We start from the raw sequence: 22,654 nt of genomic DNA, 5'->3' as shown, positions 1-22,654 counted from the left end.
ATTAGCATAGTATTCAGTATATTACTAAGGATTCATCCATAAACTTGGAAGGGGAGATTAATTTTGATGATGGCAGTTAGTGTAGAGGTTAGCACGGAAGCGGCATACAAATTTAAATGTAAATTTTGTAAGTAACGGGAATTACCTAATTAAAGTGAATCTTACATAATCAAGGACTACAATTTTTTTTAAAATCAAATTATTCTTTATTTTGCACTATCTTTTGTCTTTTACACTATTTAAACTTCATTCAGATGTATTAGTTAGGCATCGTAAGAGTGTGTCTCAGACAACTGGAAAATTTACATATCTGTCATCTGTAATCCCCGAAAGTGCTGGATACCGGAGATTTTACTTTGTCTTCGTCAGCAGGGACAACAAGCTGGTGCCCATTTCTCTGCTGCAATACTATTTAACTTGTCACTTCTCTACCCAATCTCCCACTTATGTCTTCTTGCACTATTACTCACGTAGCGGTTCACCAGAGGCTTAATTGAACCGGCTCAGGAGGTTCTGAGTGACGTCATGACATCATAATGCGATGACGTCATTTGGAACGCGTGGGGTTTCAAAATCTGCATGCTACTGTTTGAGTAAACTACTTTTACTGAACTTCGACTCAACTATGTCTGATTATTTTCTCGTTCTTCATTTTGCACTGCGACACAGTTGCTACAATGGTGACCCCGATGGGCCCAAATGGATTTTGGACCCAACATGGACAACACAGCGGCTTCACTCAAACTGCCTGACTTTTGGAACACTCAACCTGAAGTTTGGTTCGGGCAGCCCGAGGCACATTTCCACATTCACAAGATAGAAGTGGACATCACTAAGTACTATCGTGTGGTAAGTGTCCTTGACCAGGACTCGGCTGGTCAAGCAGTGGATTTTCTTTGGGTCTCATCAGCTCTCAGCAAGTACGAATTCCTCAAAGCCCTCCTTCTCCTGATTTATGGACTCTCACAATGCGAGTGAGCTGCACGGCTCCTCCATATTGATGACCTGGGGGACCTTGCACCTTCGGAGTTAATGAACGGCATGTTGGCACTGGCAGACGGCCATAGGCCTTGCTTGCTCTTTGAGCAGTTTTTAGAGAATATGCCAGAAGACATCCACTTCATGTTGGCTGACGAGGTCATTGATAACCCTCAACAGTGGCCACTCATGCAGACATTCTATGGCTCGCGAAACAGCAAGGGGAAAGGCCCACAGAAATTAGTGCTGCATCACACCCAAAGGCCCAAGTCCATGAGTATCAACGACAAGGGCGCATATTCCCCCAGATAAGCATGACTCTGTGACAATGCCTAAGGCAGCTGGCCACTGTTACAGTCTACTCTATGCCTGGGACAAACTTTCCCAACACAAATTTCTAGTCGACACGGCTGCGGAGGTTAGGCTCCTTCAGGTTTTGACACACGTACCAGGAACGTGGGTCCGACGCTCTCTGCGGTGAATAACAGTTCAATTTGTACATAGAGCACACATACTATACCTCTACAATTCAGCAATAAGTTCACATGGAAGTTCATTCTTACTGCTATATCCCGGCCGTTGCTGGGTGTCAACTTCCTCAGAGCCCATTCACTGACAGTGGACTTAAAAGCCAAACTACCCACCCTGCACCTAGATGCTGTAGAGTACTCGAATTCATCAAACTTCTTGTGGGAGTGGCTCAGAAAATTGGCCCACATTCTCATGTCAAGGCATGCAATAACACCCTTCATCCCAAAGGAATTTTAGGACTAAGTTTGTGTTTGTGCATAGAGGTGCACACAGGCCACACTTACAGAGGCCTCATGGGGGCCCCTCAGTGCTACGAAACAATTGTACAACTTGTGTAACTGGACATTGGGGGGGGGCATCCAGAGACATTTACGATTGACTGACTAAAGCCTGCTCATCTCAACCTTGATCGACTTTTGCCACGACCCATGATGTGAAGGCGTCAGCGACCGCCCAAGAGCAATGGGCAGTAATGGCACCAAAGGTTTAGCCTCCTATCACCAGTTCTGGGGGCTGGGGAGTGTAGTGACTCACTGGAGGGTTAATCGAACCAGCTTGGGAGATTCCAAGTGACGACATGACATCACAATGCGATGACATCATTTGGAACACACGGGGTTTTAAAAAGCTGCATGTTAAATGTTTGAGTAAATGACTTCTACTTAACTTCGACAAGTCTGATCATTTTCTTGTTCTTCATTTCACACTGCGACACAGAACTCAGATTTTAACCTCCCCCATAAGGTTATTGATATACATACCGGTAATTAAAAAATGCAGTGACAAACCCTCAAGGATGAGCACTGCAAACTATCATCCAAAAGAACCCAAATTACTTAAATTCTGCTTTTTTATATCCAAATCAACTTTTTAAAACATCCATTTTGTCACACCTTGATTCCACATCTTCAATTTTGTTATCGAAGCTTTAATCTATGAATTTGGGAAGAGTTTTCCAAATACCTAGAGACAGGATTTACAACAGTCCCTCTATAAAGTTAATCCATTAACTCATTAATATTTTCCAGTTAATTATATTACTTCCTCAACAAAACTTCAATTTGTATTTTAGTCCTTTTTAAAAAAAAAAGGAATCCTGGAATTTAAGATTGAGAATTTTTTGTCCACTCAAACCATTTAATAGGATAAACATACAGAACCTGTATCCTCGGATGGGAAAAAAAATCTTGAATGCAGAATCAAAAACCTGAAATGTTCACTCAAATGGTTATGAAGGCCAAGTCAATTATCATGAAACTGTGAGTTGCTTTGGAAGGACAAGTGTTACAGAATAAAATCTGATAAACAGGTCGAACAATTCAAAAGGCCATGTCTTTCCCTGTTCCATTGCCTTTTTCAAAAACAAATGATCCAAGTGGAAAACTCATCGACACATACCTGTGTAGCTTTATCTCTCATACATGGGGCAGAATGGCTGTGGATATCACGTGGCCACTGACCAGTGAGATATGGAGCTGCAAGGGTGTCCAACGAGGATGTTCGACGAATATTATTGGAGGGACTTGATAGGGAATGACGTGATCGTTCAACTGAAAATGGAAATGAAAACATTATATGACATTCACCGAAACATTTGGTACAATATCTTGCAGAAAATTCTTCCCCTGGGCAACAAATCCTTAACAAGTTAATGGTTCTGATGGAATAGTTCTTCAAATTTGTATCCAGTGGCCATTATTTAATTAGAAGCCTTAGAGTGGGTGGTGGAAAATCAGGTAATTGAGTACAGCCTATCCAGAAAAGTCTGGAAAAACATTTGCATTTCCAGTAAGGATCACTAATGTAGAGGAGAGTTTTGTCTGAATTGCAAAAATGCTTCAGGCGATAGAATTGCAGTTTTTCCCCCCCAGCTGGTCCAGTAGTATTCCCTTGATACATTTTTAAGTGTTATAACCCTCCTCGAAAAACAATTAAACATCTGTCACTCAGCAGCCATTAACAACTGCTCACACAAGTGGAACCAGTGACTAACTTTCTCAAGTTCAATTAACCTACTCAGCAAATAAGCAAAGGAGTAATTTTCAACATGATTAAACATTTATGTAGTCCAAAATCCTCAGCTTATTACAGGACTAATGCTATTAAACATTTATGTAGTCCAAAATCCTCAGCTTATTACAGGACTAATGCTATTAAACATTTACCTCAAGGGTTGTTTATCTCACAATGTCAGATTCAAAAAAAATTAATGCTGAATATAGCTGTTTTCATCTACATAGGATAATAGAATTGGTGTGCCAAGAAATTAACCAAGTATTTGAAATATTTGAAAGGCACAACAAAATTCTGCACTATTTAGAGGTTTTACTTGGGAATAGTAGATTGTTACATAGAAATCTACAGAATAGGCCCTTCAGCTCACCATATTGTGCTAACCTAATAACCTACTCTAACTACCTAGAATTTTCCTACTGTATAACCCTCCATTTTTAAATCAGTTCCATGTATCTGTTGAATAATCCTATTGTGCCTGCCTCCACTATTGCTACTGGCAGTGCATCCATACACCCACCACACATTGTGTGGAACAACACTCCCTCTACTTACTCCCAAGCAACATAAAACTATGCTCTCTTGTGTTAAGCCATTTCAGCCCTGGGGAAAAAGCCTCTGGCTTAATTGTCCAAACTATAATAAGGGGTTTGATCTAGTCGATTATTGAAGCCCTTTCCAAATAGGTAATTTGTTTTTAAGACCAACAGCTCTGAGTTCTGCACTCAAAGCAATTTTTGGAAAAGATTTGACTTGAATAGCAACACAATAAAGGGAGACCAGGCCCATCAATCCAGCCCCACCATTCAATAAGATCTTGCCACATCTGCCCCAGCCCTCAATCTTTCTCTCAGTTCCTATCTCCATTTTAATGACAAGGCTTTCCATTCCATGTCATCTCAAGATGTCTACAGTAAACTTGTTTTCCCCTCCATTATTTTCAATGCTGCAGCTCTCACTTGCATTTCCTCCATTCCCCAAACTTAACAGGGATAGGGCTTCCTTCATCATCACCTGCCACCCCACTAGCCTCTGCATCCAATTTGAAAGGCACAACAATTTTGGTCACCTCCAACAGGAACCCACCACCATTTTCCCCTACCTCTACTTCCCAAAGGGATTGCTCTCTCCACAGCTCCTTGTCCACTCATCACTTCCCTGATACTGCATCAAGTGCTACACCTGCATCTACATCTTATTCCTTGCTACCATTCAGGGACATTCCAAACATGGCAACAATTTACCTGGAAATCTGTAGGGAATCATTCATTGTGTCCATTGCTCCCAGTGCAGCCTGCTCTACATCAGGAGGCAGGAAACAGATTTGGAAGGGGGGGTGGGGGGGAGGGTTAGTGGAGAAAGAAGGAAAAAAAAAAAATCACAATTGAAGGTCTTCCCTGAGTTCACGACAGCAGCAAGGATCTCCCAGTGGCCAGCCATTTTAATTCCTCTCCCAATTCCCACACTGATATGTCTATGGTCCACTGTACAAACAGGTTTTGGCCACCCACAAAATGGATGAACAGCAACTTGTATTCCATTTTGGCATTCTCCAACCACTCACATCAACATTGACTCCTATGATTTCCAATAATCACCCCCTTGTTTTCTTCACCATCTCCTGCTTTTCTGAATCTGATCCCATTCATCCACTCTTTCCCCTCCTCTGTCCTCTTGACATGCCCATCATCCACACCTTCCTTCCTCCAGCTTCCCACCCCCTTCCTTTCCTATCAAAAGGCATCTTCCTCAGCCCTCTACCTCCCATCACCTCCTAGCTTGTTACTAGTTTTCCATTATTTCCCTTCCAACCTGGGCTTCTCTTTCCCTCTCTTCATTCTGTTTCTTGCTATTCCTGATGAGGGCTTTCGCCAGAAATGTTGACTATTTTTGACTCCATGGATGCTGCCTGATTTGCCAAATTTCTAGTATTTTGTGTTTCTATCAAGATTATAGGTATGTGGGCAGAACCTGCTGGTTTAAAAAAAAAATCAAATCCTTAGTGAGAAGAGACAGAATCCTAGTGTGCTGAGTTGAGAAACTGCAAGGGTAAAAAGTCCCTGATGAGGGCTGTACATATAGGTCTCAAAATAGTAGCCAGGATATGGAATATAAATTACAAAAGGAGTTACAGAAGGCATGCAAGAAAGGCAATGTTATGGTTGTCATGGGGAACTTCAAAACACAGACTGGGTAAATCAGGTTGGAATTGGATCCCAAGAGAAGGAATCTATAAAATGCCTACAATATCTTTTTAAAGCAACTTGTAGTCGAGGCAGTAATAACAATGATAGAAATCACACTGCAGATTGAAAAGGAAAAGTTAAAATTAGATCTGCCAATATTACAATTGAGTAACAGTAACTACAAAGGCATGAGAAAGGAGATGGCCAAAGTGGACTGGAAGGGGAACCTAGCAGAGATGACAGTAGAGCAGCAATGGCAGGAGTTTCTGGAAGTAATTCAGAAAATGCCAGATAACTTCATCACAAAGAAGCATTCCAAAAGGGAGGGTGGAGCAAGGATGACTGACAAGTGAGGTCCAACATAAAAGAGAGAGAAAATGCAATTTGCAAAAATTAGCAAGATAGAGGATTGGGAAGCTTTTAAAAAGAACAACAGAAGGCAACAAATTAATCAACAAGAAAAGATGAATTGTGAAGGTACACTTGCCAATAAAAGAGAATACTAAAAGTTTTACCAGACATTTAAAAATAAAACAGGCAAGAGTGAACATTGGACCACTGATACATGATGCTGAACTAGTAATGGAGTACAAAGAGATGGCAGATGAACTGAATAAGTATTTTGTGTCAGCCTTCACTATGGAAGACACCAGTGACATGCTAAAAAATTTAAAAAGGCTTGGGGAAAAAGTGAGTGTAGTCGTTATTGCCAAAGTGCTTGTGAAGTTGAAAAAGTTTGAAGGTGAATAAGTCATCTGGTCTAGATGGACTACACACCAAGGTTCTGAAAGTTAGCTGATGAGATTATAGAAGTATTAGCTTTTATCAAGAATCACCAGAATCTAAAGGATCAGTAAATTGCAAATGTCACTTCACTTTTTGAGAAGGGAGAGAGTCAAGACAGGAAATTATAGGCCACTTAGCCTAACTTCAGTGGTTGGTAAAATTGGAGTCTATTATTAAGGATAATGTTTTGAAGTTCTTGGAAGCAGATGATAAAATACAGAGTCAGCAAAATTTCCTTCAGGGAAAGACCGTCTGATGGGAGATTGTGGTGGGTTCCTGTTGGAAATCATTGAGGTGTCACAATTGCGTACTTATCGGTGTCAGAATGTGGAATTGTATACACTGATGGATCACGTATGCAGGAGGAGGAGATTAAGAGCAGCAAGATCACCCGTGTGGCGGAGAGCCAATGAAAAGGTCAGGTGGGTTTGGTTGGATGGTGTTTTGATGGGATGAAGACAGAGTTGAAGTGGCTGAGAATAAAAAGGTCAACTCCATTCTTGTGTTATCTATCTGCTTACATGTAAGAACCAGGGTACCAAGTGGCAGGAGGCCATTCAAGAGACTATCATTCAGACTTTCAGGGATCACTGGGTTTTGTCTTTCAGTGTTCTGAGCACCATTATGATGGACAAAGGGTCTCAGTTCGAGTCGGTGTTGTTCTAAGCTCTCACTGAGAGGGAGGGAGAGAGAGAGAGATTTTTAAACAGCATGGGAAAATTGGCAGCACTATAGCACACAATTTATAAAGACTGTGGTAAAAGCAATGGCGGACCTGGCTTCCCAGAATGCCGAGCGACAGAGAAATCCCTCCATAAATGCTCCATGTATGCAACCGGGCATACAGCCCTTTCTCTGCCAGATGGAATTCTTTGAGGGCAGGTCTGCCATTGCTTTATCCCCCATTGTATTTATAAATTGTGTGCTATAGCACTATCAACTTTCCCACCCTGTTTAAAAATTGTCCACTGTTGTAATTTATTGCTACACTTTCCCATTGTCCTTTATAAAGGTCAGCACAACAACAGGGGCTGAAGGGCTCATACTGTGCTGTACATAAAGCTTAATTATGTTATAATTAGACAGGATTAATTTTATTCAAATACATGATCATAATACATTGATCAGGTTTTAGGGCCGGTCCACCATCGCTTGATGTGTCACGATGACACAGGTAGAAGGTATAACAGTCCTAACCCCAGGATGGCTCCTTGCAAGTGTGAAAGCATTTAGTGTCCCAGTTAGGAGTGGTCAAGAGTGTAAAACCAAGCCCCCATTGCTATCCCAGGACACTGAACAACCAATTTAGTGGACATCAGTGTGAAAGAGGCTTCAGAACTCCAGTTACCAACTCCTGTATTTTGTAATTTATGCTTTTCAAATTCTGACCATATCCAAGCTACAAATCTACTCTCACTCCAGATTACATCAGTTATCTTTTCACAGTTCTTGGTTTGTGATATCATGTATGTGCTCTGAAAATAAATCTGAAATCTCCAATTTTCATATTTGGTAAACCTTGTTCTGTGGCGGCGCACAGCCTAATGGCAAACCGACCCCGTTTGTATTGCCACGGGGTAGGGCAGCCATTAGGAGATGGTGTCGTCAGAGGTTTCTCTCTGACTCCAGCATCCCTTTCAGCGCGCACCCTGGGCAGCGATTATGATGTCACAATGCACCAGGTGACTGAACTCATGCTGCCCTTAAAGGGGCGAGCTGAATTTGAAAAAAAACACTTGTTAATGACCATCAGTGTGGTGGCAGTTATTTACTTCAGCTCCTCAAGAGCACCACAGTTCAATATTAAGCAGTCTGTTGGACTAAGCAAATCAAATTTTACAAACTGATAAAAGATCCCCTCTTTCTTTCAGTCATTGATCAAAACATGTAAACAGACAGTAGACAAGATGAGGGTTAAACATTGGACTCATGTCCAACAGCAGCTTCTCTACTCTGCAGCCTTGGAAAGAGCGACACTTCCATGAAGAGGATGCAGGGACTTTCCAGCATCTAGTTTTTGATTTTCAGGTCCCAAACATTACTCCAACATTAGACCCTTTCTACTCTGAGCAAGCCAATTTCATATCCTTATTGTCAATCCATGATTTTAGTTTTAATTCTTTTTATAGCTTTCCAAAAGACTTTTGAAAGCCCTTAAACATACCAACCATCTCCATCACTTCATAGATGGTTAGTCAACATAATTTAGCTTTATGAATCAATTGCAGAGTCAATTTCCATTTTGCTTTGATTCAAACTTTTACCACGGAAATTTCAATTTATAGGAAAATAACTTTCTGCATTTTAATATTACATTTATAAGAAACCGTTCACAATGGACTTCTTAACAATAGGTTAGAATCAGTACTGGAATAAGTTTACTTACTAAACCTTTGGACCAACTCAAAATTTACTGCTCACCTTCCAGCCAATTAGCTTCAAGACCTCAACTAGTTCACCATTTAATGGAAGCCTTTACAATAACTGCTAAGGAAATAATGCTCAATGGCTAACAGGAGGCAAATTCTCGAAATTGATTTTTTAAGATTTGTTAATTCACAGTGCAAAGACTGTCAAAGAGGTCTATTCGAAGAAATGCTACTGCTTTAGCCCAGTAATGATTTTAGTAAAATCATAATTACAATACGGTTGCTGAAACTCAAGGATACAACTTCCCTATTAGTTTTCTATAAAACTGATTCCTTCAATAGGAATTAAGATTTGCATATCAAGTGGGCATCATCAACCATCCTTTAAGAAAAGTGTTTTCCCTTAAGCTTTGATAATCATATGGAATTATAGCATATTGGCATGTTTTAAATAAAGCTCACCAAATTTGATAGTACTTACTTAGAAGAGGGAATAGATATGAAACCTTGAACAGTATGCATTTTCTATTCATAATCAGAACTTATTATCATAAACGTCACAAAATTTGTTGTTTTGTGACAGCATCACAGTGCAAACATTCATATAAACCTCCTTACAACAATAAAAATAGTACACAAAAAGTCAGGGAAGAAGCTGTCCTTGTGCTGCTGAGTGCTCATCTTTAGGCTCCTGTAGTTTTTTCTCGATGGTAGCAGAATGAAAAGGGCAAGGCCTGGGTGGTGGGGCTCTTTGAGGATAGAGGCTGTGTTCTTAAGACATCACTTCTTGTAGATGTCTTCAATAGAGTAAAGACAGATGCCTGTGATATCGCAGGCCGAGTTAACCCTCTGGAGCTTTATCTTGTCCTGAGCATTGGCAATTCCGTACCAGAGAGTGATGCAACCAGCCAGAATGCTCTCCAATGTACAGCTATAGAAGTTTTCAAGAGTCTTCAGTGACATGCCAAATCTCCTCAAACTCCTCACTAAGTATAGCCATTGGTGAGCCTTCTTAATGATTGCATCAACATGGAGGATCGAGGTCAGATCCTCAGAGATGTTGATTCCCAGGAATTTGAACCTTGACCCTCTCCACTACTGAACCCTTAATGAGGACTAGATAATGTTCTCCTAGTCTTCAATCATCTTGCTTTTGCCAATGTTGAGTACAAAGTTGTTGGTATGACACCACTCAATTAAATGATCCATCTCCCTGCAGTTCGCTTCCTCATTGCTGTTTGTGATTCTGCTGACAACTGTGGCGTCATCAGCAAATTTGTAGATAGCATTGGAATTGTGCTGGGCACACAGGCATGGGTGTAGAGCGAGTAGAGCAGTGGCTAAGCACACATCCTTGAGGTATACCTGTGTTGATCGTCAGTAAGGAGGAGACATTGTTTCAAATTAATACTGATTGTGGTCTTCTGAAGAGGAAATCAAAGATCCAGTTAAGGTGGAGGGGGGCAGGGGAGGGTGCAGAGGCCCAAGGTTTGGAGAGTTAAACTTGTGGTGGGCAAATTGTTGGGATTCTTATGGACAGTATAAATATTCACTGGCCACCGAGACAGAGGTGCACCAAAGAAGAGGTACAAGGACTGCTTAAAGAAATCTCTTGGTGCCTGCCACATTGACCACCACCAGTGGGCTGATCTCGCCTCCAACCGTGCATCTTGGCGCCTCACAGTTTGGCGGGCAGCAACCTCCTTTGAAGAAGACTGCAGAGTCCACCTCACTGACAAAAGACAAAGGAGGAAAAACCCAACACCCAACCCCAACCAACCAACCAATTTTCCCTTGCAACCGCTGCAACCGTGCCTGCCTGTCCCACATTGGACTTGTCAGTCACCAATGAGCCTGCAGCAGATGTGGACATACCCCTCCATAAATCTTTGTCCGCGAAGCCAAACCAAAGAAAAAGAAGAATAAATATTCATTTACAAAGGCACAGATTTATCAGCGATAGCCAAAGTGGAAGTGAAGGTTATCTCAGTAATCTGTCAAAGAGGTAACAAAGAGGATCATTAAGGGTAGTTCATTTAATGAAGTTGACATGGATTTGAGCAAGGTGACACATTACATTCTGCTTAGAAAAGTGAAAGTCTATAGGATTAAAGAGGACATTGCAGAATGGATCCAAAATTGGCTCACTGATATGAAAGAATAGCTGATAATGACATTATCTCCCAAATTCCATAGGTCAAGTATACAGCATCATTCCTTTTAGAATACATGCTAATAATTTTACAGCAACAACACTACTGAAGGAACTCAGTAGGTCAAACAACAGAGGGAGAAAAAAATTGTTCACATTTCATTCAATTGCATTTGTAGATGAAAGCCAACACTTGCTCTTACACCTTCTCCCTCACCACCATCCAGGCAACATCAGCATTTCTCTCGCTGATGCTGCAGAGTTCCTTCAGCAGATTGTTGCTCCCGATCCATCATTCAGTCTCCTTCGTGACTGGTAATAACTTACACCCAAGTACTTGCCAAAATTCCTGCCGCAAAGACTATTGTGAAATGTCCACATGAACCAGTTGTTGCTGAAGTTGAGAGGGACAGTGCCGAACGTTCGCTGGTGCCTGAACGGTGGTGTTGTTCGCTGCCCCTCAGTGCTGGGTCCAGTTTGCCCTTCTGGGTATTGTGGGCCGAAGTGGGGGGAAGAAAGGACACTTATCTGGGCGCCAGTGTCAACAAGGAAGTGCCTTCCTGACAGAGTCCCACACATTGAGGAGGCTATCATGCCAACTGCTGCAGCTATTAACGATGATTGGCCCTGAAATGCTCAGGGTGGGCAGCATAGACAGCCCCTGCACCCCATCATTGGTGATAGTAGCAATACTGTTGGGTCGGGGGTCCACTTGCCTCTCTGTTTGCTGCGCCTTGTTCCTGACTATTTGTGGGGCTTAGTGATCTGCTCCACTGAGGCATCTTTTCTTTCTTTGCTCTCCAGAGCATATCCACCTGGGCTGCGACTTTCTTGGGGTTGCTGAAGTCCTTGTTGGCAAGCAAGAGGAGGATATCCTTGGGGAGCTGCTCCAGGAGAATCTGCTTGAAAAGCAGGGTGAGCTCATAAGGGTGGATGGGACCTTGTTCCCCAAACCATCTAAATGCAACAATCGTGCAGCACGCTTGCACCGTGAGAGCCCAAAAGTGTAAGTTAATAGCTCCTTGAGGACATTGTATTTGCCTTGCTCCTGGTCGAGCAAGCTCACCACATAGTAGTAACGCATGTCGTTGGCGTTGATCTGTCGAAGGTGGAACAAGACCTCGGCCCGTTCAAACCACATGTGTGGCTGCAATGCCCAGAAAGTTGGCAGCTTCAACGAAACTGTGTGAAGAGTTACTTGATCCTTCAAGTCTGATTTGTTGCACTGAAGCTCTACTTGTATTCTCTCCCCGCTGATGATGACAGAAGTAGTGTCACGGCAGCGCTGATTTCCGATTGGGCAGTGTTCTACCGTTGCTTGTTGTTTCCTGCCATGCAGGTGGTCACCTGGGATGAAGGTCATTGGCCCCCGTGGGGTCTGCACGTCGTAGGCCATTTTGTGTACCCAGGTCATGTCCTGGTTAGCGGGCCACTAATGTACTAAATACCTTTTTCAAAGTTACAAAGAGAGGGACATAACCAAAACATAGGATATAAAGTACCTTCCCCAGTTGTACACTTATCACATTTAGAGGATATATTAGGGTAAAATTTAGCTAACTGAATAGGTGCATTTTAAAAGCCAGTCTTGTATCTCTTATTGTTAGTATAGTTGGATTGGCAAAATATTTTTCAAACATACCACATTAAAATGACAAATGATTCAGTTGTAAACATTGGAAGCTGGAGTCTTCACCCACCATGTGAAAACAAAACTATAACAAGTGGAACAAGACAGAATTCAAAACAGACTAGAGCATCCCATTTTTATGGATCCAAATACCTTGGGGATAAGATGCATGAAGCAATAAACAATAATTAGCAGTTCAATTTCAACATAAATTTATTTACTATTACATTGTGATAAATACACAATCAATAGTTCTAATTATTCTTTCATTCAACTTTTATGCCATCACTCCCAACAGCCTTATATATAATGTTGGAAGAACTCAGTAGATCAAGCAGCATTTATGGAAGCAAAAAAATGACAAGCAATTATATAAATTATGAGTAATATTTGGTATGCTTTATCTAACATTTTAACTTCATCATAGTGAAAGAGTGGGAGGAAACTGGTGCACAAAGAAACCCACCCAGACACAGGGAGAACACCACAGGATTTAAACATGGCCGCTGGTGCTGTAATAGCATTGCACTAACTGTGCTGTTTCATGCTTAAAAGAAAGTAGTCATTTTATTCAAATTAGCTTAGTTTAATTTTTTTTTGTAAAGGTCAATGGCTTCCCTCCATCAGAATATTCATAACAAATACCATTCGATTCAGTTGGCATGCAAATTCATCACTCTAATGCAGAATATGAATGAAACCCTACAGCAAATTCAAATCAAAACAATGACAGAGTGACAGGTCTCAAAGAAGTTGAATATTTGCAGTTCCCAAAATAACCACTTCTTTTTACGCTTTAAAAAGGGAATACTCTTTTTAAAAATCAAATTACCCCTCCAACCTCAGCTCCCAGAAGTAAAAAAAATAATGAAAATGTTTTGGAAACATTTTTGGAAACCAGTATCATCTGATAAATGACAGCTACAAACAGCACCAATGCTCAGAGAGCACAAGATAACGAGTTCTCCATACTAGCAATGACCTAATTGATGGGTTTGTGGTGGCGCACTCTCTCGTGGCGAATTGGCCCCGCTTGTACCGCCGCATGGCAGCCATGAGAAGATGGCACCATCAGGGGTTCTTCCTTGCCTCATGCTTCCAGCCCGGCGCGCGCCTCGGGCAGCCATTATGACGTCACCTCGCATGTGGTGGCCGAGCTCACTCTGCCCTTAAAGGGGAGTGCATGGGATTTGAATAAAACAGTCGTTGAGTGCATCCAACGTGATGGCTGTGAGTCCCTTCGCTGTAACTACCGCTACAGGTTAGCAGTTAGAGTCCAAAGAGCAACTGAGTGGGGGCAAAGAAAAGCCCTCACACATGGACCACAAACACTGCACCATATACTCTCAGCTTTTTTTTTTTAAAACAACATGCCCTTCAATTTAGCTCATTTTGAGCATTTGTCTCATATGAACAGATCAGAATGTTTTACATATGCATGACTCTTAAGTGTGCTAGGTTGATACAAGATCAAATTATAAAAGGGTAAACCATTTATAATCACAACTTGAGGATAGTTTACTGTTTTGGAACAAATCAAACAAATTAAAATGCTGCTGTAAACAGCCTGAGCAAAGGTGGAGAGGATTTGACAAAAGTTCTCAAGTTTGGATACGTTGGCTATACTGCTTTCCAACTGCCCAGACCAAAATGATGAAATGTCAGAACATTGCATAGGCTTGAACTAATGTCAACAGAAAATAAGATTAAGTATTTCAAAATTCCCAATGTATCAATCAGGGAAGTTTCAATTCAGGTTAAAATAGGATCAGTCTGACCAAAGACTTGCAAATACAGTGACTTATTTAGGCTAAAAATCAAACAAAAATGGATTTTGAGCCTGAATGGAATTAATCACATGAAAAGGATAAAACATTGCCAGCCTGCACTTCAGAGTTCTTACCTTCACCAAAAAATTATATTCCAGTAATGCAGATGCAATATCCAATTTAATCTTGGAAATCTTGCATCTTTAAATTCCTTTTTCTCATTAGTACAACTGCAAATGCAGCTATTCCCCAACATATGTCCAAGTTCTGTTCTGACCGACTGGTTGCATCTCAAAATGGTACACAAGTCAGAATGATGTTAGCATGGCATGTAGGAGTCATAAATCAAGTCATTTTCAATTCCAAATCGAGCATCTTCCTCGGCTTCTTGCCAGATCTATAAGCAGTTACTTGGAAATCTAATTCCTAACTGGGTTTACCTCAGATAGTGGTGTTCCCCAAGAGAAGATCACCTATCACCTCAAGCAGGTATGATGTATTTTCAAGAATATGTAAGGTACATTGGGGTAAATCTTTAACAATTCCCCCTTCCTGACTCTTCCCCCTGGTGCTCACAGCGCTGAGGACACTAGATAAGTCAGGTTATTTGTCCATTGATGGGGGTGGCGTTTATCCAAGGTGAAGCCAATCTTTTTCTTATTCTCTCCTTTACTTTTCTTTCTTGTTTCTTGGGAGGTGTGGGAGGGTTCCTCTTATTTTGTTGTTCTTTCTATCATCTTCCTTTGGTTCAACATGGACATTGAATTTGCATTTTTGTGGTATTATTGTAATTTTTTTTCCTTTATAATTGAATCACGTGTTGACCCCGCTTTTCCCCCCCTCACTTTCTTTAACATCGACGTGCAGATCAATATTTGTATTTTTTTATTATTATTATTGATATTGATGTTTCCTTTTTTGATCATTCTTCATTTTAACTGCATGTTGATTGAAAATTCTCAATATAAAATATTCAAAAAAAATCAAAAGGCTTCTCATTCTTGACTTCAAGTTCTTCTAACAAGATTCTTTGGCATACTCTCAGAATTCAGCAATTTGATGATGCGCTGCAATAGGATTGAAAATTTAATCTAAAAGTTACAAGAAAACAATGAAAGCTGCCCATAATCACTGGGTATTTTAAAAATACACAAAATAAAAAAAGCCATACAGAATGCCAGAGTCTTTTTTAAACCAATAATCACCCAAAATTAAATCTGAAAAAGCAGCTTTGTTCTCTAGTTTAAGATATTTTGCATTTTCTTTCTGTTCAACTTTAGCTTGATTGATAATGTATGAGTGATATTGGAATTTAAAAATTTGCTTTCAGCAAACCCAAAAAACCCATGTGGCAGAAAACAATCCATAACATTGTGTTACAAAGTGGTCCCTACTGAAAATACCACTTTAAAATATAGTCAGATTAATGCTTATTTCAACCACAGCTGTTGGCATGTATGGCCACAATTTGCCATTGCTCTCCTGTAAACTTTCTGGATGGATTAACGATGAAATGACATTCAACATTTTAGAGTTCTGCAAATTAAAAGACCCATAAAATACGGCAAATTTGCTCATCAGCTCGCTCTACAAATTAGTTTTGAATCGCAATTTAAATTTGGTGGCGCTCCACACACTCTCTACAAAATAGAAGAAAGATGCAAGAGCCGAGATTTTGTGCAGTACTCCTAAAGTATGTATTTAATCACTTTCATTCTGCAATAAGTTATCTTATAAAGGAATATTGCTTCAGCCAGTTTACAATAATGGAGATTATACCCTGAAAAGCAAATGGTCCAACTAAAACCCTGGACACGTCCTGGAGCCTGCACAGATTGAGGGAGTGCTCACAAGCATTTTCCTGCAGCCAGCAGAAGCACCTCCTTCAAGACAGCCACCTTCATCCCATGCTGGAGAAAAATAAAAAGCCTAAATGACACCTATCATCATGTACTGGCTACGTTTCATGTCAAACTCCAGTCTCTTGATCAGCTTTAACCCGCTTCAATACACCTACTACTACCAGAGATCCATTACAGACACCATCTCCCTAGCACTAATTCAGCCCAAAAACACCTGGAAAACAAGGACACCTACATCATACTGCTATTGGTGACTATAACTCAAACTTCAACACAATAGTGCCAAATGAATCACATCCCCATGCTCAAGATGGCTTCTGCATCTCACTCTGCATCTGAATTCTTGACTTCCTGTCTTGCAGACACAATCATGAGGCTGGGTGATGATCAACAATCCTCAACACCTATGCCCTGCAAGGCTGCATACTCGACCTCCAATCATTCACCTTGTAAAACCCATGACAATGTGGCAAAACATCAACTCCCATCTATAAATTTGCAGATAACTCCACCATGATAGGCCAGATCTCAACTGGGTCAGAATATAGAAAAAGAAATAGAGGCTTGGTGCCAGGACAACAGCTTCCAGGTTCGTCTTGCAGAACGACAAGACCTCTTAGTGTACATATTAGTTTATTAAATTGTACTGACAATAACCACACCAGCAGTGCAAGTATAAGACAGCTCTTGTTCAATGAAAAAGTGCTTGGGATCTTCAAGGTATGCTGCTGCTGTGAATTCCTGTGAGGCAGCATACTTTTCTTTTCGTGGGGCTTGAGAGTCCAGCAATGTGACGGTTGTCCCAGCCCCAGGGTCCTGTGAGTACTCCTCCAATTCTTTCCTGGTGCTTTCTAAAGCTTCTGCAATAGTCTCTGCCTCATCAAGCCCCACCAATCCCTTCTCCAGCAATCGATGTCTTGTCTCAGAGAACCATATGTCTGGAACAATTCTGTCCATAATAAGGTCCTCCGCAAGCTCCTGAGCTGATACTGCTTTACAGTTGCAGCCTCTCGCCAGGTCTTTCAGAGAGAGTATAAAGTCTCCTGCAGACTCCCCTACTTGTTGTGACCTGGTCATGAGCCTGTACCGGGAGTGGAGTTTGCTATGCCCCTTACTGTAATACCTCTGTAAAGTGCTCATTGCCTCTTGGTAGGACCTGGCATCCTGTATAAGGGAGTAAAGGTGGTCTCCCAGCTGCACTAACAGCAGCATTAATAGCTCTTCTTTATCCGATGCTTCAGCACCCTCCACGTAATTCAGAATCTCTGCCAGTGGCCGAAATGCGTGCCAGCTCCGGGATTTCTGGGGTCGAGCTCCAGCCTGTCTAGTCGCAGTACATGGCTAAGCCACAGTCTCTGGTCCCTTAGGTAATGTGTAGGCACCCCAGGGGTTGTTCCCAGTCTCAAGTGGTCTCTGGGTCTAGATGTAGCAAGGGCGGACCCTGGGGTACTGGGAGCTGCTGGTAGAGCCTCTGTGGGCCTTGTGTCTGCTGGAGGAGTAACCTGGGTGCTTGGGGCTGTTGGCTGAGTCTCTGGCTTTGGGACATTTGCAGCAGGCTTGAGGGGAATCCCAGCGGTAGCATCAGGTCTCTGTGGGACTAGGGAACCTGCTGCTGGGGGAGTGACGGTAGCGATGTCTGCTTTCCCTGGCTCTGGAGTGGTCGGGAATTCTGCACATACGTGGCAATCGGGAGCATGACTTGTGGAGATCCTTCCACCCGTGCTTGTAGTGGCCCCTTTCTGATCAGACCTGGGTTTAGGGTCGGGGGCGCCTGTACCGGCAAACCCACAGGCAGGCAGGGCTCTTGGTCGTTTCTTACCTGCCCTATCGTACTTCTGTGGTCTTCCCCGCATTCCACCACAATTCCAGTATAGTGGTCCTTCGCCGTCTCTGACCTTGGATGCACGTGCGTGCTGGTCGTCCCCGAATTCCAATCCTCAGGAAGAGTCTCCAGGTGGTCGGGAAAGCACATTGGAGCAGAAGCAGCTTCCATTCTTGTAGCTGTTATATTAGTGTCAATAAGGAGCTCGTCACAGATTTTTGAAAGACGAGTAAAGGTTGCTCCCATCCAAATCAACAGTGTGATGTGAAGATAGTTGACAGCTTTAAGTTCTTAACCATAAATATCTCCAGCCACCTATACTTGTCCTATCACATTAATGCAAAAGCCTGAGGAAAGTTAGCATGACCACCTCATCCATCAACAATGCCATCAAACTTTTCCTGTCAAGAACGACCCAGCCAAGACTGCAAGAAATTTTACAGTCGCAAATGTAGCTTAAACCATCTACACACAGCATATTTCAGCTACTCCAGTCAGGAAAAAGATACAGGAGTATCCAAGCCAGCACCACCAGGCTGAGAAACAGCTTCTTCCCACAGGCAATGAGAATGTTGAACCAAAGGTTTGCTCACACTAACCATCTGAGACTCTCATATTCATGAAACAATATTTATTTATAAACATGAATGTTAGTCCTGCATATGTATTGTTGTATGTACATGTGTTATGTCTGGTTACCTGTCTGCATGTTTTGCATTGAGGTCCAGAGAATGCTGTTCTATCGGGTTGTACTTGTGCAATCTGATGACAATAAACTTAACACTTACTGCATCAGAAAATCAGCTTGCATATATACCAGGCTTCTACTCATTGACTTCAACTTAGTTTTTAAATACAATCATACCCCAAAGGCTCATGAAGAAAGTTGTTTTCACAGGGACTCAACATCCCTCTCTGTAACTGGATTCTTGTCTTCCTAACAGAAAGACCAGTCTGTCCAGGTTGGTAGAAGAACATCAAGCATTATCACACCGAGCACTATGTAGTCACCCCACTTCTGTTCACACTGACGCCCGACTGCAATGTCAGATCCACCTCCAGAATCAAGTTTGTAGTTGACACAATGTTGATGGCCTCATCAGCAACAACAATGAACTGCTCTACAGAGGAGAGGTGGAAAAATCCATTGAAATGGTGAGAATAACAACACGAATCTCAATGTGAACAAAAAGGAGATAATTGTGGACTTCAGGAGGATCAGGATCAACCACCGTCCACTTCAGATTTGGCAGTGGAGAAAGTAGAGTACCAATTTTCTTAGTCACCAATCCTGGACACAAAACATAGCCTCACTTATCAGGAAGGCACAATGACTACACTCTGAGAAGACTCAGGCAGGGAAGGCTACTGGACATCATCATGTCAACTTTCTATAAAAAATACATTGAGATTGTCCTTGCCGGCTTCATCGTAGTGTGGTACAGTTGCTGCAGAGCATAAGAGCTCAAACTCCTCACAAAGTACAGCTGCTAGCGAGCCTTCTTTGTGAATGCCTTGACATGGACATCTCAGGATAGGTTTTCAGAAATGTTTTCACCCAAGAATTTGAAGTTCTTAATCCTTTCCACTGCTGACCCCTTGATGAGTACTTTTTCATGTTCTCCTGATTTTCCCCTTCTCAAGTCGACAATCAGCTCCTTAGTTTTGCTAACGTTGACTGCAAGGGTGTCATGGCGATATCACTCAAACAACTGTACTCTTCCTCATTGCAGTTTGTGATTCTGATAATGACCATAAATGGCATTTAAATTGTGCTTGGCCACTGTCCTGGGTGCAGAACAAATAGAACAGTGGGTGTGCCTGTGTTGATTGACAGTTTGGTGGAGATGTTGTCTCCAATTCACACTGACTGTGGTCTTCTGATGAGGAAGCCAATTATTCAGTTTTAGAGAGGGGTGCAGATAGTTTGGAGCTCTTTGACCAGAAATGAGGATATGATGGTGTTCAAAGCTGAGAGTAGTCGGATGTTCATTGCTGTTATCTAGGTCACTTAGGTACGAGTCAATTCTGGCCATCAACAAGTTCTCGAAGCTAGTACTCTTTTGAAGCAGGTGGGAACCTCTGATTACAGCAATGAGAGATTGAAAATTATCATTAATTCTCCAGCTAGTTGGATGGCACAGATTTTCAGTATCCTGCCAGGAACATCATCAGAGCCCGACACCTTGAGAGGATTCGCTCTCGAAGCTCTGGCATTGGCCTCAGAGACAAATATTAAAGGGTCATCAACTTCTGCAAGGATTTTTATTGGTACTGTTGAGTATACAAAATGTTTAGCTTGTCAGGTAGTGAAGCATCATCACCATTCATGATGTCTGGCTTTGCCTTATAAGATGTAATGGCCTGCAATACCTGCCACAGTTGGCAAGTATCTGCCTCTAGCTTCTCTCAGAATTGCCCCTTGTTGCTAAGATAGCCTTCCGTGGGTCATATCTGGACTTCCTGTAGAGGTCTGGATCACTGGTCTTAAATGCTATCGATTTCTCCTTTGGCAGGTTGCAAATCTTTTGCCAACATTTCTTGCACTGTGATAAATGAATATTATCTATAGATTTTTAAATTTAAAAAAAAATGAAATACTGTACCTGTTTGACTACAGCACGAATTGCACTGTATATGTACATTGGACAATGTACAAGACAAACTCATTTTAAACAAAGTCTGACCTCGAGCTAACAATGGAAACAAGGTCAGGCAGATTATGAAAGGAATGGGATTTTGATGCATCAGAATCAAGATGAAAAAGATTCCAGTGCAGGAGCTGGGATACACAACAGCTCAGTGTTTTGGTCAGGTCCAGTTTCCATTCATTGATGAGCGAGTAAATAATGGCATTTCATCAGGTGTCATGGAGTTCAAGCATTCCTTGTTGGCCTATAATTGCCAGTGATATTCATCTTGTATTATGAGGCAATGAGAACAAATCTTGTTTCTTACTGAAAATTCAGCCAAATGATGGACATCTCAAATGATTGAAATGATAGCAAGAAAATTATTCTCAAAGAAGTCATTTTATAATTCAGCTGTAAGGCAAGGAGTCCATTCAAAACATTCATCAACAAACTCAGTGTTCTACCTCACATATCTCTCAACCACCTGGATCACACGCCATTCAATTTCCATGGAGATTGAACAACAGTGCAATACAAAACAAAATGTAGATCTGGGTACATGCAAAGTATACATACATGCATTGGGATGCATACTAGCAGAAACTGCAAAACTTGCAGCACCACACAAGAGCAATACATCACCAAATCAAGTAATTTTAAGATTTATTCCATGGCCAATAAATGAATTCAAAACATTCATTTATGAAATCAAATTTGTTGGTGCAGCATGGACAAGTTATAGCAGTGCATTTTGTGAATGGCAAGAAAATGAATATTTAGGAAGATGAATCTGGTGTAATTCCAATTGAGCTCCCTTGCCCTGAAAGGTGACAAAGTTCAACCTGCTAGAGCTGCACTCATCCAGGTAAATGGATAATATTCCAATAATACACCTAACTTGTAGCTTGTAGATAGTGGAAATATTTTGGCTTGCTGGAAAGTAAATTGCTCATCTGCAGGATGGCCATAGTTACACAATTGATGCTATTGTTTTTGGATAATGGTGACCTCTGTTGCTAATAGCCTAGATTTAGCAAGAGTAATCCAATGAATATCAAGGATAGGTTGGAACACTAATTGAAGAGTGCCATTACCTAGCACTTGTAGCACAAACATCATTTGCCACCACCTAGCCTAGGCCTAAATAGCTTGCTTGATGCAGACATGGGCTGAGTTGACCGACTTGAATTAACAATAGACAAATAACAGCAAACGTCCACATTCATTTTTCATACAACACTCACAGAATCATCTTCACTAGGACCAAAGACTCAAGGAAATGGCTTACCAGCACCTACTCAATAGTCATTTAGAAATTATCAGCGCTCATCTTGCCATTGATTCTTACACTCCACAAAATGAATAAAAAGTGCATTTGTGATTCACTTGTAACATGTGCTTCATACGTTCATATTTAGCAGCAATTTTAATCAGGTTGTTCTACAACCAACATCATAATGCCAAAATAATTAAATTCTGCTTCTTGAAACAGATTTTCATCCAAATCTTCAGTCATGGAGTCAAATATGCCCTTTGGCCCGCACTCAAGCTCCCACTTTATTGATTATAATTGATCCATTTCCTTTCCTGCCCCCACTTTCCCCTCAACTACATCCAGATTCCACCACTCACCCACACACTAGGGGCAATTTACAATTGCCCATTAAAGTCTTTAGGATGTTGAAAGCAATCAAAGTCCAAGAGAAAGCCATCAAGGTCACTGGAAGCACGTGCACAGCACTGAAAGCCAGGACTTAACCTGGATCACTGGGGTTGAGATGCAGAGTTCTACTAACTATGCCTCTGCGCTTTTGCTTCTCCATTTTTCAGGCCCATCAAAATTTTCCATTATTTGTCTGCTCTTAAAACGCTGTTGGAATAACATACCTCAACACCTTTTGTTAAACTTTAGGCAGAAAAATG

General features: G+C 41.5%; 1 protein-coding gene across 1 annotated transcript in view; it reads right to left on the bottom strand.

Moving 5' to 3' along the window:
* LOC138761608 (protein FAM117B-like) overlaps positions 1-22,654 on the bottom strand; it is a 210,142-nt gene that overhangs the window by 184,418 nt on the left and 3,070 nt on the right. Inside the window, exon 2 of the mRNA XM_069933999.1 lies at positions 2,908-3,059. Coding sequence (XP_069790100.1) covers positions 2,908-3,059 — 152 coding nt within the window. The remainder of the gene's footprint in view (positions 1-2,907; positions 3,060-22,654) is intronic.

The sequence above is a fragment of the Narcine bancroftii genome, chromosome 4 (assembly GCF_036971445.1).
Source record: "Narcine bancroftii isolate sNarBan1 chromosome 4, sNarBan1.hap1, whole genome shotgun sequence".
Lineage (NCBI taxonomy): Eukaryota > Metazoa > Chordata > Chondrichthyes > Torpediniformes > Narcinidae > Narcine > Narcine bancroftii.
This window is presented reverse-complemented; position numbering and strand designations above follow the sequence as displayed.